The following is a 17525-nucleotide window of genomic DNA, read 5'->3' on the forward strand; positions in this document are numbered from 1 at the left end:
TGACAAACCTGGTTAAGGGCTTATTTTTTGGGAGAAGAGTTGTTCTTTTCCGTGATCTTATTTTAGAGTGTGTAACTTTTTTTTCACTTTTTAATGCATTTTTTTTAAAGGTATTAATTAAAAATTCTTTTTTCCGGACCGTATTTTGCGGGTTTTTTCCCCCAGGCGTTTACTGTGCAGGTCCAGTAACAATTCTGTTTTACAGATTGTTACGGAGCCTGCAATACATAATATGTGGCGTTTTTTTTGTTTTTATACTTAAGTGTTTTTATAGGAAAGTGACATTTTAGGGGCCTATATTTTTATGTATTTATTTTTTTATTTATTCTTATGTTTGAACTTTAGTGTTTTTAACTTTTTACTTCAAGTCCAATACACTGCTCTACAATACTTTTTCATTGTAGAGCAGTGTAAACTGCATGCACAGACAGTTTACAGTCAGACCCGAAAGGGGTCTCACTGACAGGGAGATCGGGCAGCTCCGGTGCCCTTGGGGCTGCCCAGAAGAGGATCGGATCCCCTGCTGGTGAAGACCCTTATATGCCGAGGTCATACTTGACCGCGGCGTGTAAGGGCTTAACACCCACATTCAGAGCCAGCTCCGATCGCGGGTGTTACAGCATGGTGTCAGCTGTATTAAACAGCTGACAGACGCTGCTTTTGGTGTAGGCCCCATTTGGGAGCCGGTGCCAGAAGCAGGATGTTATAGCACGTCCCAGTGCAGGAAGTATCTACCCGCAGGGACGTACTATAACGTCCAAGTGCGCCTAGAGGTTAAGCCAATAGTACTAATGGGTCTATATAATCCTTCCTCGACTCCCTTCAAATCCTTCAGGATGTAGTTACTTTCGCATCTCAATACCGTGGGCCTTAAGTCTTACTTATGGGAGATTTCAATTTGGCAAGGTATGTTCGCCTCCACTGGGTTAGGAGAATGTGGAAATCCTTTCTTCCAACTTTGCAAGAATTTATGTGCCACACCATTAGGTGTCACAGTTCATAGAGGACTGACTATATGTTTGGCACCCCAAGTATACAGCTGTTTGTCAAAACAGTCCTCTTCTCCTCAGCCATTCTTGGGGGGAGGTGGAGAGGAGGAGGAGGGGGATGATGATGATGATGACTAATAGAATTCATCCATTCTGGCTTAATCTTAAAGTCACAGACAGGATCCCTGCCCCACTGTTTTTTGGAGGTAATTAATACGGATGTGAATGACTTACTAATCTGGGTCACCTTGAAGACTTATTTTTGGGGTTGCCCATGTTCATTCATTTTCTTTGTTAAATGATCTTCAGCACTGCAGGATGAACAATTAGTCAGGGCATGTAGAGAGGCAGAAGTGTCCTTTGTAAGCAACCCTGAGGTGGAGCAGACCATCTCTGGTTACCTTAAGATGGTGAAGGAAAAGACAGACAGGAAACTATTCTTCCAAGAACAGTTGTATTTTGAAATAGGTAATCATCCAGATAAATTGATGGCTTGGATAGCGAAGGAGGCTTCCTCCTCTCCTCTGGTACTGCATATTAGGGCCCCTTATGGTTGTACAAAAAAAAAAGCTTTTAAAATTATATACATGAGCCTGAGGGGCTCCAGGCTCCATAGATGTTAATGGAGCTTGGTGCCCCTAGGACTTATTTGCATACTTTTTAAAGCCTTTTTTGTACAAACCAGGGCATAAGAAGCATAGAAAGCTTAACAAAGAGCAGATCCTTCAAGAGCGCTTGAAGCCAATTTACATATATTTAAAACCTTATATTCTCTGGACAGGAATATGCTGGAGATACTTGTATCATCCCTCTAAAAGGTAACAAGCAATTTTAGGACAGTCTATTACAGCTAATCTGATGGTAGGTATCCTTCAAGCCGGGTAACAGTGGAGATTATACATTTAGATCAGGGCCATTTCGTTTAGACAAAGTGCTTTCTTATATGACTAAGTAGAAAATACTATGAATGGCGATCAGAGCTCTGCGATTTACAGATAGTGGAGGAATTTAAGAACCTGGGGGTTCACATTGTGTGGGATACTTAACTCCTCTTTCAACATTGCCCCTTTGATGACCTACCTTAAAAATAAAGTGGCAGTTTGGAAGCTTCTGCCCGTGTCTGTAGCTGGAAGCATAGACTTACTTAAAATGATCACACAGCTAAAGTTACAGCATTCTTTGTAGCATGTGGATATCCAGGGGCGTAACTTGAGGGGGTGCAGAGGGTGCGATCGCACCCGGGCCCAAGAGGTTTACGGGGCCCATAAGGTGTCAATTTCCCATATGAGAAGACAAGTACCATAAACCTTACATTATAAGCAGGGGGCCTGGCACAGACTTTGCACTGGGGCCCATCAGATTCTAGTTACGCCACTGTGGATATCCAAGTGCCCAAACATTTTTTCTGTCCACTTTGCGCAGCCCTAAAGCACAGGCTGGGGCCGCTTTGCCGGATGCTTTCCTGTATTACCCAACAGGCCAACACTGCAAAAGGTGTCAGATGCCCAAACTGAATGCCACCTTGCCAAATTCTTTCGCTTATGCTCCTTGTGGCCTGGACTAGAAACTTTTGAGTATAAGCCTAAGCTACAACCCTTATTCATATTCCTCTTTGGAAGAAAATCTATCATGGATTGTAAACCCAGCATATATGAAGGTGTGTGCCCTCTGACAGGATCCAATCTTCTTTTAGCTTCTTATGCCCTTTACAAAGAAAAGCTTTAAAACATTCCCCAGGTCAACTTCTGCAAAGAGTTTGTATGTTCTCTCCGTGTTTGTGTGGGTTTCCTCGGGTTCCTCCCACACTCCAAAAACACACTGGTAAGTTGATAAGATTGAACCCCATGCGGACAGGGACTGATTTTGCAAGCTCTGTGCAGAGCTGCGTAATCTGTGTGCGCTATATAAAGAATTACTATTATTAACCATTAATTGCGCCAGAGGCCTTTAATGCTAATTTGCATCATTTTAAAGCTTTTTTTTTTTTTTTTTTTTTTTAAATAAGAGCTACAAAAAGATTCTGCCAAAGGAGACACACACCTCTGTGTAAGTGTGCTTGGTTTATATTCCTGGGCGACTGCTCTCCCACAATCTGTCAGTTGAAAAACCTACTGTATAAACTCAAGTGTAAGCAGAGGTACCCATTTATACCACAAAAAACCTTGGAAAATGTATTGACTTGAATATAAGCCTGGGAGTGGGAAATGCAGCAACTACTTTTTAATAAAATGTCCAGTAGCAGCCCCATCAATAATGTACAGCACTGCCCTTTAAAATAATAAACGTAATAATCACCTCCAACGCCCTCTAGGGTTGAGAAAGCGCCATATCGGCGCGAAATGGCCGTCGCTTGCCGCGGTCTGACTTGTCTGTGCATGTCACCACTCTGCTGATTTAAAATAAATTTCTGCACACGGATTCGGTGAGTGCCGCCCCATATTTTTATCTTTGTGAAGGATTACAAAGGCACATCTATGCTCTGTCTGCACTGCTTTTGTCCTCGCACAGCCGCAGTTCTCATCTTTTGAGAGTGGTTATAACATATGTGCGAGATTTCGGGAGAGAGCTGGTGACTTCATCAGCTCTCATAGCAGTCTATAGGCGGAGACTTGCAAATTTAGTTTGCAGTGGAGCGGATTCGCATATTTTTAACCCCTTACCGACATGTGCCAGGTGCATGGAGAGGGCTCACGGGCTGAGCCCTCTCCATAGCTGGTAAGTCTGCTGCATATTGCAGCAAAGGCTTACTGGTAACACCCGCAATCGGTGCCAGCACCGATCATGGGTGTTTTCCCGCTGATCGCCGCCGGCCCATGCAGCGCCATCCTTCTCAGGATTGTCGCTCCCAGTGACGCCATTGGGGAGCAGCGATCCATCGCCATGGCAGCCTCGGGTCTTCTGATGACCCGAGGCTGCTTTGGGTTAGCCCATTCATTACAATGTGCTATCAGGCACATTGTAATGAATGAGGAGTAAAATCCCCATGTACTGACATACCGTAGTATGGCAGTATATGATAGGATCGTACAGACAAACTTGAGTTAAAAAGTACCCTAGGGAGTCTGAAAAATAGTAAAAATAAAAGTTAAAAAAAAAAAAAAAAAAAAACACCCTCAAATCACCCCCCTTTCCCTAGAACTGATAAACAGTAAAAATTCTAAACACATTAGGTATCGCCACTTCCGAAAATGCCCAATCAAAATATAACCTCATTTTCACCTCATTTAACCCGTAACGGAAAATCTCGATAATGCCACTTTTTTGCCATTCAATTTTTTTTTTTAAATAAAAAAAATGATCAAAAGGTCATACAGTCCTAAAAATGATAACATTGTAGACATCATCAAAAGCCAAAAACGACACCTACCAAAGCTCCGTACACCAAAGTATAAAAAAAAGTTATTAGCACCAGAAAAAAAAAATTTTGTACAGGAGGTTTTAATTTTTGTAAATGTACCGGCACGTGACGTAGTATTAGGTCACGACAGTAAAGGGTTAAGCTTATTTCATAAGTCGTATAGAATCTAAAAAAAATAAAAATATAAACAAGATAAATGCAAATTTAACCCCTTAAGGATGCAGCCATTTTGTAGCTTAAGGCCCCATTTTTTGGATTCTGACTTGCGTCGCTTTATATGGTTATAACTTTTAAACACTTACTTATCAAAGTGATTCTGAGATTGTTTTTTCCCCACATGATGTACTTCATTTTAGTGGTAAATTTAAAAAAAAAAAAATTATGAATTTTTTTAAAAAAATTAGGCATTTTCGAAATTCTAAATCATTGCGTTTTTAGGCAGATTCACCACCTAAATAAATTGCTCAATAACATTTCCCAAAAGTCTACATTTTCATAATTTTTGAAATGTCTGGATAACTTATTTTGATGTCAAGCCGCTTACAAATAGAAGATCACTTTTCAGAAACCGCTTTTATGAAGATTGTTAACCCCTTGAGATCTTCATAGTAATTGAATCAAAATGGAGTGGTCAAATTTTGTTTGTTATACGTTCATTTAGCCCTAAAATTTACACATTTGCAGAAGATGAGAGAAAACCCAACATACAATTTGTTCTACAATATCTCCCGAGTATAGAGACCACCAACATGTTACTAGTTTTATCGGCACAAAAGAGGCGCAGAAGGGAAGGAGTGCCCTGCAGCTGCCAGGATTTTAGCTTCCTCATTGGCCCCTTTTGTAGGCTACAACATTTTAGCTTTTGCGTTATTGGGGACATTTGACCATTTTTTTTTTGCGGGATGAGATGCTTTTTTTCAGTGTTACCACTTTGGGGTTGGTATCCCCCATTGTTGAAAATCTAGGAACTTTTTCTTTTTGAGGGCAGGAGTAGAAAAGCATCAATTCTGTACTGGATTTTTTAACTTTTCTTTTCGTGTTCACCGTATAGCCTAATAATCATGTTATCTTTATTCTATGAGTCTGTACGATTACGGGGATGCCACATGAATATTTTTTCTTAGGTTTTACTAAATTTGTCAAATAAAACCCTAATGTGGGAAAAATCTATCATTTTTGCATTGCCGTCTTCCAAGTGTCATAACATTTTTATTTTTGTGGCTACGGAGCTGGTTGAGCTTGTTTCAGGAAATGTTGTACTTTGAACCACTATCTTTCTGGAGTACATTTTTGATCACTTTTTATTGCTATTTTTTTGCGGGATTTTTCAATTTTGGTAAGAGATGGCACTGTAAATTGGCAAAATTCAAAATATTTGCAAAAAAACGTAAAAAGGATATTTTGCTAAATACACAACAGATCAAAAATTTGATAAAAATAGAAAGTTGGACCTATGCAATAGTTTATAAAAACTATACATTGTTACTAAACTCAAGCACCTAATTCAGGTAACAAGAAAATCCCATAGCTTCAAAGGTAAGGAGACTGAAGTTAACGGAGCTTGTTGATGTGCGAGGCAAATTAAACAACCACACTGAAGAGAACACAAAACTATGGCCATGCCATTGTCCTGGTTTACATGGAATGTAGTTTCCACATAAATAACATTTCCCCACCTAACCCCCGGGGTTAACTAGTATCATTGTGTTTCAATCCAATGTGTATTTCTCAAGAAAGCCCCCTTTTTATGGTTTACTCAAGAGATATCCCTTTTTTGAATTTTTTTTTCCATTGTCGGCACTTACATCTGCAATAAGAAAAAAAAATTGCAGGCTCCCAGTTAAGATTTTAAAGTTGCCCCTCGTCCCTACCACCAGGACAAATATACACTGCTCAAAATATAAAGGGGAACACTCACATAACACATGCTTGATTTGAATGAATGAAATATTCTCATTGAATACTTTGTTCTGTACAGAGTTGAATGTGCTGACAACAAAATAAAAAAAAATAAAAAATATCAATGGAAATCAACTATTAACCAATGGAGGCCTGGATTTGGAGTCACCGACAAAATTTAAGTGGGAAAACACACGACAGGCTGATCCAACTTTTATTAAATGTCCTTAAAACAAGTCAGAGGCTCCGTATTGTGCCTGGCCTCCACGTGTCTGTATGACCTCGCTATAACGCCTTTGCAAGCTACTGGGGAGGTTACAGATGGCCTCCTGAAGGATCACCTCCCAGACCGGGACTAAAGTATCCACCAACTGCTGGGCAGTCTGTGGTGAAAAGTGACGGTGGATAGAGCAAGACATGAGGTCTCAGATGTGCTCAAATTGGATTCAGGTCTGGGGAACGGGCAGGCCAGTCCATTGCTTCAACACCTTCATCTTGCAGGAACTGCTGACACTCCAACCACATGCGGTCTAGCATTGTCCTGCATTAGGTGGAACCCAAGTGAAAAGCGTATGGTCTCATAAGGAGTCTGAGGATCTCATTTGGGTACCCAATGACAGTCAGGCTACCTCTGCCAAGCAAATGGAGAGCTGTGCAGCCCTCCGAAGAAATGTCACCTTACACCATTACTGACCCACTGCTAAATCGGTCATGCCAAAGGATGTTGCAGGCAGCAGATCTCCACGGCGTCCCCAGGAGCTTTCAGTTCTGTCACATGTGCTCAGTGTGAACCTGCCTGCATCTGAAGAGCACACCGTGCCAGTGGCGAATTTGCCAATCCTGGTGTTCTCTAGCAAATGCACAGTGTTGGGTTGTGAGCACTGTTTGTGCAGACAAAATGTACATAACCTGCTCGAAGTTATTTTGCAGTGATCTTTTCATGCTCCTCCTGTTCCTCTTTGCACAAAGGTGGAGGTAGCAGTCCTGCTCCCGGGTTTCTGCCCTTCTACAGCCCCCTCCACATCTCCTGGTAGCGCCTTAAGCCCCTGGACACTACGCTGACAGACACAGCAAACCTTATTGCCACACCTTAAATTGATGTGCCATCCTGGATGAGCTGACCTACCTGAGTCAATAGTGTGAGTTGCCGAGGCATTGTAGGGAGGTCTTACAGGAAGACACCAAACTGAGCCTTATTTTGTCTTGTGATAAGGACATTAGATCAAAGTTGGATCATCCTTTAGTTTGTTTTATCACTTTAATTTTGTCAGCGACTCCAAATCCAGGCCTGCCTTGGTTAAAAAATTTGATTTCCATTGATTTTTTTTTTTTTTTTTGTGATTTTGTTGTCAGCACATTCAACCTGTGCAGAATAAAGTATACCCAGGCTATGTGCAGGAAAAGCACTATGACAACAGCCTCAGCAGTTTCCTCGCATTCTGTCTGCATCAACCGCAGCCCATCAAAGCATGGGTTAGGCCTATCAAATGCATCAGGGCATCTTTCCATGAGTGGGAAACAAGAGGTCAAGAGCTTCTCTCTGTCAAATCTGAGAAGCAGAAGCTGTGAAGAGGAGAAAGATGCAGGACAGCACAGATCTCCTGTATAGATGCAGTACTAGATGAGTGTTGTAATGACGCCCCTGCAGGCACGCCCCCCCCCCCCCACCCCATCAGTAGGATACAGAGACTCTGATGCCCAGCCTCTCATTTCAATGAGAACTGGCTGAAAGCAGCCCTGAATATTGATCTGGTCTGGTACTGGCAGATGCACCCAATGCCCACCAACCGCCAAAAAAACAACTTCTAGTTAGTTTCCCCCAAAATCTATTACATAAATGTGTTTTTGTGAAGCGGATGACGCTGCGACCAATTTAATTGGACCCATGTACATGAATGTGTTTTTAACGGATCTGTGTGGAGTCTATAGTACGATAAGATGACACAGATGTAAAAAACCTAAAACGCAATTCAGGCCAATTATGAGTTGTGAATCAATCACACAAAACCAGCATCACACACGCACCGTACTCGACGTATTTGCTGTGCTTGTAGCAGGGGCATTATGCTCTGAATGGCCTTGCCCTCCTCCATAAAGTGGTAGTCCATGGTCAGTAGTGGAAGCAGCATACTCCTGTGCATGCTGGCTTCCATATTCTGTTGAAAGACCGTTCTGTGGTGGTGGTGGGAACGGAATAGCAGCAAAAGGTTGAACCATGGTCTCAGGAGTGGCTGTTGGCTCCTGGTTACCCTGTGAATAAAAGAGCACACATTTACAATTCTTATAGAGCATATATCAAGAGATGTTAACAGAAATCAAAATTTAACTGCCAGTGATTTTAGGAATGTATGGAAACTTTAAAAAAGTTTCCCTAAAGAAACCTACCCGCAGGATAGTTATGCTCTGTACTTCCATGTACATGAAAGGAGCACTCGTTAAAGGACATCTAGCAACAGGATGAAGGATTGTAAACCAAGTACACTGACACACTAGTGTGTGCCCCTCTGGCAGGATCTGCTCTTCTTTAACCCCTTCATGACAGCCATGGGGCTATATACTACGTCCTATTTGCACATGCCCCGTGCAGAAAGGACGTCTATAAAAGTCTTGATAGTGACCAACTTCAAACAGCTTCTGCGGCACGTAGAAACACAATTTTTATGTCATATTAAAGAGGAGACTCCAGTCTAATATGGCACAAGAATTGAATTTCTACATATAGGGTGCGGTCACTTGTCGCCTTTAACCCATGCTTTTAAAAACTGATTGCAACTGCTGAAGAAATTTGACTGATTAAACAGCTGTTAACACTTGTGTTAACACATGCGTTTACAAGCACAACTGTTAACACATTGTTAACAAACACATGCATTCACGCAATGGTAACAGCTGTTTAATTAGGCAAATCTCTCACCAGCAATGCATTTTTAAATGCATGCGTTAAATGTGACGCGTGACTGCATCCTTAAGGGTTCAGAAGATAAAGGCGTTTGAAGTGTGCCCCCCTCCAGCCGGTGAGTTGAAGGCAGAATATAGGAGACGCTGCAGGAGACTCACTTTCACATTGTAGAGGTACATGCACCCTCTGCATTTGTAGCTGAACCTGGGAAAGGGTGATGGAATAATGCTGTACATATTTATAACACTTTGGTAAAAGCTTATACTTTAATTTGGAAAAAATGAGATTATTTTTGCACATTTGTCACTTATTGGAAAATTTTATAAAGAACAAAATATGTAATTAATAAAATTATCCTATCAAGTTAACGTCTCACATGTCATGAAAAAAAAACAAAGCAAAAGTTATGATATGTTAAGCTTTTCATTTAAAGAAATACATAGCAGAACATCAAAAATGGACCTGGACATTCAGGCATCAATGACCATTGATCATGAAGGGGTTAAGCTACTTTTGGAACCTGAAGCCCTTCTGGATTATTTGCACAATTTTAAAAGCCTTTTTTGTAAAAACCAGGGCATAAGAATCTGAAAGAAGAGCAGATCTTTCATCCTGGTGGTAGATATCCTTTAAGTATGTGTACCTGCACTCCATTTACATAATGCATTTTGAGGGTATTTCAGGGCCCCGATTTTGGTGACCACTGGGAACATTTAAATGCAAGAGCTCTATTTTTAAACTCTGATATGTTTCTCTAAGTGGCTATAACTTTGTTTTTGAGGTGAAACATTTCTTTTCGTCATCATCACTGAATCTTCTTCAGTTGGTTCCTGCTGTGGTACTTCAATGGCCCCGTTTGTGTAGTGTGTGGATGAGAGGCTTCTTTACTTGTGCTTAGTATTTATGTGTCAGCTTCCTTTTCATTTTTTTTATTTGGGTAACCTTATGGAACTCCATAAATTGTTTCAATTATCTCTTTCATGGAAAAATTACCATTTGCCTGGTTTTCATCTTCACCATGCTCCATATTTGCATCCACTGTTGAAACTGAATCGATAGTTTGTGTAGAATTATTCGGTGGCCCACAGGTGGGGGGGGGGGGGGGTGCACAGCCATATTCATTAGTTCATCACTAAATTAATAGCAAAGTAGTGACAGAACCAGAAACTGTCATGGTGCAGTCACACGTTGCAGTTAAAACTATCGCAGTTTTGAGGTGATTTTAGGTGCAGTTTTGTCTTTCACCTGTGAAATTGACATGAACTGAATGGGTGAATTTGATTTTGAAGGAGAAAGATGTTCAATAAAATGTCATTCACCTGTTGATTTGATGTCTTGTTAATATAAGTAATACCACCTAAAGCAAACCAAAAACGAATTGTGATGCAGTTTTAACTGCAACGTGTGACCGCACCCTCAGACTCTGCACCGGGATTCGTTAATACCCCTCACTAGTTGATAGCTGAAAAATTTGAAGGATTGAATTTTGTAGTAAAATCCAAGTTTGCTGCTTTTCACAAAGTCATTCCATCCCAATTTGCTCATCTATATATTTAATTGTTGGAATCTGGGAAAGCAGGAGGACTTGGCTGTAGATAAAGTGCAGGAGTATCAAGTGGAGCATTTAGACTTTTCGGGATGTTTATTTCATAGGAATATCTAAACTTATTCTGAAATGTATTGTGTGATTAAAGACAAAAGTTTTTAATATGGTAAATGAAAATTGGTAATGGGCAGCATACATAAATATATGTTTAGGATTCAATTTTAAAAGCAATTTTTCAGATTTCCTAGAAAACTGCCAAAGACTTTTTTCAGTAAGCAATGACTTTGAAAGGAATTTACAATAGAAAAACCCCATAAATTGCCCCATTTTCAAAACCGCACTCCTCACAATTTAAAAAAAATGTTCTATGAAGTCTGTTTCAGGGATCTAGGGACAATAGGCAAAGTTTTCCAGGATGGGATAAGGAAAACCACACCTCACCTTGTAAGGCAGCTCCCTTGACATCAAGCGTTACCTACAAGAGGCCTTATGACATGATTAAAAGACTCCATAAGCCTACATGGCAACCTAATTGCCAAATAATTTTAGGGATCCAGTGAGGGATTCTCCCAGGAGATATCCGAAACTCCTTAGGACCCGAAGGATATTTCTAGGAGAAGGTTTTTGTAGCTGTAAAGATGGACACTACAAACAGCAGAAATTACAGACAGACTGAAGGAGTGAGAAACAGGAAGTTGCATAGAAATAGAAGAAGTGCAGCATGTGATGAGGCAAAGTTATGTCCATTAGACTAATGGAAGAGATGTATTCAAAAGTGTCCAGCCCCTTTAGGACACAGGTATTTTCGCTCATGTTTCGATCTCCATCTTCAAAATCCATTAACTTAAATTTTTCTATGAGCTGTGTGAGGGCTTATTTTCTACGTAACAAATTTAACTTTTACTTTTTTTAAAAAAACATAATGATTAAAAGGGTTGTAGAGTCCCCAAAACAGTAGCAACAAAAACAGTTAACCCCCCCCCCCCGAAGAAAAATATAGCAAAACTGAAATATTTGGGTTCAGAACGGTCCATGAACATTATATGTTGAATTAGAAGTGCCATGCAGGAAAGTAAAGAATGTGTGATTATGAAAATGCTTTGGAACCAGGAGCCTGCCATATTATACAGCATAAACTTCAGGATTCATGATTGGAGACAAACCTAAAGACCATTTAAGGGATTTTTCCAGTTACATTTCAATAGAAATGTAATCAGTAACATTATGACAAGTTATGCAAATCTCCAATTCCTGTCTTGGCTCCCAACAGTTTTTCTTTCCAACTAGGAGGCTCATAGGCCGATCAATTAGCACACTACTAGAGGCTGCTGGATGAAGTAAATTGTATTAAAAAAACAAACAAAAAAAAAAAACCACCACAACAATAAACAATCCTAATATTCATACAGCCTAGTCGGTATAAATAAGTAGTTAAAAAAAAAAAAATGAGTCCGGAGGTATGGGAAACTATCGTTTTTACTTCCTTTAACCCCTTGCCACACCATGAAGTTTCACAATGTTTCCTTGGTGTGGCAGCAAATGAAGAGAAGAGAACTGAAAGGCTGAGCCTCCTTTATACACACTGGGTGGTGCATAGTTCAGCAAAAACCCACTGCTAACATCGTGGATGTTAACCATTTAAATGCTTCCGGCAAAGCCGTGTGGTCACCACCATGTTGGGCCGCTTCACCATAAGGGCACGACTATCCGTTGCTGTGACAGTTGGAAGGCCATGTGAGACTAAAGATTGTCAGTTCAGTATCAGTTTTAGAATCAGTCCACCAAAAGTTCAAGTACCCCAGGGGTAACAAAAAAAAAAAAAATCTGAAGTACAAAATAAATAGATAAAACCATAAAAAGTTAAAAACACCCCCTTTACTTTGAACTGATAGAAATATGAATGAAAAATCATAAACATGTTAAGCATCACATCCCAAACTAAGGCCCCTTCCACACTTGCGTTGCAGACCTCGTCAAAATTTGTTCAGGGTGCAATCAGGGTTTGGTCAGTGAAAAATGCACATTTTGCATCAGAGTTCAATCAGTTTTCAGTGTCTTTCAATTCAATTTCAATGCAATTTCAATGCCTCAGTGAAAAAGGACTCAAGGACTCAGGACTGAGCTCTATCTTTTCTATGGCAATTGCTGTGTGAAAAACACATTGCACTTGCGTGTGTCTCAGAGTGCAATGCGTTTTTGATACATCTCCATAGACTTGTATGGTGCGTTTTATGCTGAGATTTAAACGCACGTTAAAAAAAACGCATGCGTGCGTGTGAAAAAAAATGCAAGTCTGAAAAGACCCATTTATTACAATGGGTCAGAGTGCAATGCAAGTTCTGCGTGTAAAAAGCATGTGCAGAAAACGCGTGTGAAAAACGCAAGGGGCCTAACAGTTTATGTATTTTGATAAAATTGGCCATTCCCAGTGGTAGACCTCATAATGAAAAATAGCCCTCAAAAGTATGAATCGCCAATTGGCAACACATCGAAATTGATAAGTGATCAGGCGGCCATACAGTCTACAAAATGGTAACAATGAAAAGGTCAACTTACACCACAGAATATGGCCAATTGAAGCATTTTTACAGGTTTACATTTTTTTTTTTTTTGTTTTAATTTACTAAAAACACACCAATATATACAGAGTCGTCCCAGCGCCTGACAAAACACTAATCACCTTTTGAAACAAACCCAGTGGATAATTTGGAGCATACAGTAAAAGCTGCAAAACCACGGCCCAAAAGAAAAATGGCACAAATGTGGTTTTTTTCACCACATTTGGAATTTTTCTTCAGCTTCCCAGTACACTGGATTGAGCTGTGTATTTAAGGGGTTAATAAAGTTTAGGTACACCTTCAGTATTTGTTTTTCAGATTATGATTGTAATGAATAGGTTAAAAACAGACATCCTTGGCAACCCAATCCAAGATGGCGACACCAGGATTTAAATGCCTCCAGCAGCTTTGCCGGGGGCATTTAAAGGGAACCTACCACCACGAATCTACCTATAAAAGGTAGATCGGGTGATAGGTGGATCAATAGGACATGAGGATAGCCCTTTTCGGCGCGCAGCTCCTACTAGCTCCGCGCCTTCGTCCGCTGAACCTGCTGTCTGCGCAGAAGAGCAGGCCCGCACCTGTGCAACTCCGGCTTCGGAGCACTGATCGCGCAGGCGTGGGCCTGCTGCTCTGCGCATGCGCAGACGGCAGGTTCGCCAGACGAGGGCGCGCAGCTACGAGGAGCTGCACACCTAAGAGTGTGGGTAGGAGGAGTAAAGAGGCTACTGGGGCGTGGAGTAGCCGTGTAGCCTCATAACAAAATTTGCATATAAAGCTTTGATCCACCTACCACCCGATCTACCTTTATAGGTAGATTCGTGGTGGTAGGTTCCCTTTAAAGGGTTAACACCCAGGATCTGTGCCAGCACCGACTGCAGGTTTTGCTCCAATATGCAACTTTTTGTAGACGTTTAGGCAAAAAAAACTATTCTGCTTTTTTAGTTAGCAATTTCATGGCATGAAATGTACGATTTTTTTTTCAGCAATAATTTCTACATTTTCCTAGGCATAAACAGAGCTATAAAGCAATGGTTAATACATTGAAATAATTTACAACTACAATTCATTGTAAAACCATTATAAAACCAAAATAAAAACGTTAAATAAAGCCCAACAATCCTGGACCAGGAAAGGCTTGAATCATGTATACATCTGTTTAAAGGAATGCAATGCTCTTTAGTACTATAAGCAAAACCACAGACAAGCCTAGATCATCCTGATAATCCATCTTTATCTCAGATTATACATCAAATCTAAAGATTAGAACAGATCCAATAAACTTGTAACTGATAAGATTATTCTGCACATGCTTAACAGCAGCTTAATCAAGATTTTACAGGCCAGAAATTATTTTATTTTTTTCACTATGTTGGTGTCAAATGTACACCTCTAGTAGTGTATATTGCAAACAGTGAAATCCATTTGAGTTACTTGGCAAATGGTATCAGGCCTCTTAACATTATTGAATTAACGAAAATTGTTTTGGTGCATGCTTTTTTAAACTCCCTTAAAAAATTCACATTCGTTTTTTTGGATTAAAACAAATTACCATATATACTGAAGTATAACCAGTTTTTCAGCACGAAAAATGTGCTGTAAAACCTCACCTCAGCTTATACTCGAGTCAAGAAAAACAACTCCCCTCCCCTCCCCCCCCCCCAACAGGAAGGTCCTTGTCTATAAAAGTGATGCTCCGGCATCGGCTCTGTGTCCCCACGCTGACCGTCGCAGGGATCGGCTTCCTGGCAGGCTATGCACTACAGGGAGCTGGCACCACTGCATTTCCCACCCTCTGCTTATATTCGAGTCAATAGGTTTTTCCAGTTTGTGTTAAAATTCACTATTATTCACTGTTAACAAAAACACAGCAGTTCACGAATATAATTGCATCAGTCCTTGCGGTTACAATTTTTGCTGCCCCTGAATAAAACCATAAATCTTCTGGCTCTGGTCGGATTCTCCTCATGAATAGCTTCTCTTGTTATTTCTGGGGGGCAAAGAGCACTGCAGTATGCGGAGAAGACTAGCTCAGACACAGGCACTTCCTGTTGCGGCAACCAGTGTGCAGAGACTTGCTCTACAAGCTACAGACAGATAAGGTCTTTATATCAGAGCCGACTTTTATTGATTTCCCAGAGCTGAGAGTGTCATTAGAGCCGACTTTTATTGATTTCCCAGAGCTGAGAGTGTCATTGGGGCACATTTACCAAGGTTTGGTTGAAAGGAAAATAAGAGGCTACTGTTCTTGCATATGGAAAATATTCCTCCCCAATTCAGAACAGTAATGCTTGGGTTGGCAGAGGCTTTTCCCAGATATATCTTTGTGAATAATCTATGCTTGTTTCCATAAGTGAAAATTATTGGGGCAACCCCACAGGATAGGAAGCAATGTTCCCCTGTGGCCACATGACCTCCAGCAAAGATGGGGAAACCATGGGAAAACAAGACTAGGCCTGTCTGGTGTTAATGTATGAAACAACCTTAAAAACCTGTCTTCAATGGTGCTTAAGTGTAGTAGAGATTATGTCAAAAGTGGCTTTCCATTGCATATTAGAGAAAAAAGGCAAACTCAGAATACACACCTACGTTGTGGCAAATATTTATGTGATGCAGCCACTTCAGAAGCCTCAAAACACGCCACTTAAATGTAATCCCGGGCCTACCTGCACCTATCTGCATTCTACCATTTGCTATGCCTTATTTATCATGAATGTGGCTATGGTGGGCTGACTCCACCTACTTGGGATGTCCCTGCCCACAGACAAATTCGAACTGCCTGTATCATGGCACCACTAGGTTTTCTTCAAGGGCCACTTTAAATTTCCAGCCTGCCCTGCATGTCACAGGAATATTAAAAACAATGCATAATGAAAAGCTTCCTTCAGATAAAAAGGATGAACAAAAAACGCTTTTTGATAATAGTTTACAATATGAAAGCTGTGTATATTTGCACTGCAAAATGTCAGAAACATCTGCCTGGCACTAGGTTCAGCTAGAACAACTGCAATCTAGGAGGAAATTAGGAAGGGCGACACAAAGGAAGCAATGCCATAATGAGTGTAATGCACTAAATGTTCTCGGCATCCCACCCCCCAATACTCCTCCAATCCTTCTGTGCAAACACATACAGCCAATAAATGCTGCTTCAAAACATGTTTAATGACTCCATAGCAAAATATAAAACTGATAATTATCGATCCAAAGAACAAATCTAAACCTTTGCTGCACAATCTAATAAAAAAAATTCTACATATTCAACAAATGTTATATTTCATATATTTGATGCACATAAAATGGTTATTTAACACAAGAATTTAAATCAGTAACCAGATATACCAACAATCACAATACAGTAAAGAATGCCACCCAAAAATCAAATACTGCATTCAGACAATAGAATTGGAGACCCCCAGAGCATAAAACTAAGAATACTAGAGAACCCCAGTGCAGATTATTATTGGAGAACACATACAAGACAATACTGGCAACCCCTACAACATAAAACTGGAGACTCCAGGATAGACAAAATAAAAATATATCCTCTTTTCCTGGCTCTCCTCATCCCTGCACCAGAACTTCTTCACTCCTCCATATCCCATGCTGGTTGTATTCAGCAGCACTGCACCAGGAGCAGTACGGTACAGCTGACAAGTAGATACCACTACTGGTTGCTGGTACCTTGTGTTCGTGTCAGGAGTCATGACACAGAGCAGAGTGGCAGGAGGGGTCCCAAGAGCAGCAGGAACTTGTCAGCTGCACTCTGAGGAATAAGCACTGGAAAGGAACCTATTTATCTCAGCACTGCTAAAATGACCAGGAAAGCAGGACTGTGGAGTCTGAAAAAAAGTTGATGCCTGCTGAGGTCCTAATGTGATGGTAACCATACAAGGTGAAGGTTTGTGAAGGTAAAAATGTAATTTTACACTAGTTCCCAGGCTGCACTCCAAGCCTACGTATCAGCCACAGCCTGCCAATTCGTATCAATTTATATGCCTGTCTAACACACACACAAACACACTACTATTACGGAAAACATAAAATAAACTACTCACCTAAGGTCTTCATTCCGATTCCAGTGTTGGCCTTATTTAATGTTGATATACCAGTATAGAGCCTGGAAAAATTGTTAGAAAAAGCATGCTCCGGGCTGCTAAATATTCAAGCCTCCTGCGTGATGTCGCCTCCCTATCCCATGCAGGGAGAGGAAGGCATCTATCGAGCAGTAGGTGTGAATGCTTGCCTTTGATCACTTATTGAAAGGCAAAAAAAGTGC

General features: G+C 40.7%; 1 protein-coding gene across 12 annotated transcripts in view; it reads right to left on the reverse strand.

Moving 5' to 3' along the window:
- Positions 1 to 17525, reverse strand: part of RBFOX2 (RNA binding fox-1 homolog 2) — a 185138-nt gene that overhangs the window by 113704 nt on the left and 53909 nt on the right. For all 12 annotated transcript variants that reach the window (XR_011850484.1, XM_072128928.1, XM_072128926.1 and 9 more), the window contains exon 2: positions 8272 to 8496. Coding sequence is in view for 11 of the 12 variants with exons in the window: in XM_072128928.1 (XP_071985029.1) it covers positions 8272 to 8496 (225 nt within the window). In the remaining variant the exon portion in view is untranslated. The remainder of the gene's footprint in view (positions 1 to 8271; positions 8497 to 17525) is intronic.

Source organism: Engystomops pustulosus, chromosome 10 (assembly GCF_040894005.1).
Source record: "Engystomops pustulosus chromosome 10, aEngPut4.maternal, whole genome shotgun sequence".
Classification (NCBI taxonomy): domain Eukaryota; kingdom Metazoa; phylum Chordata; class Amphibia; order Anura; family Leptodactylidae; genus Engystomops; species Engystomops pustulosus.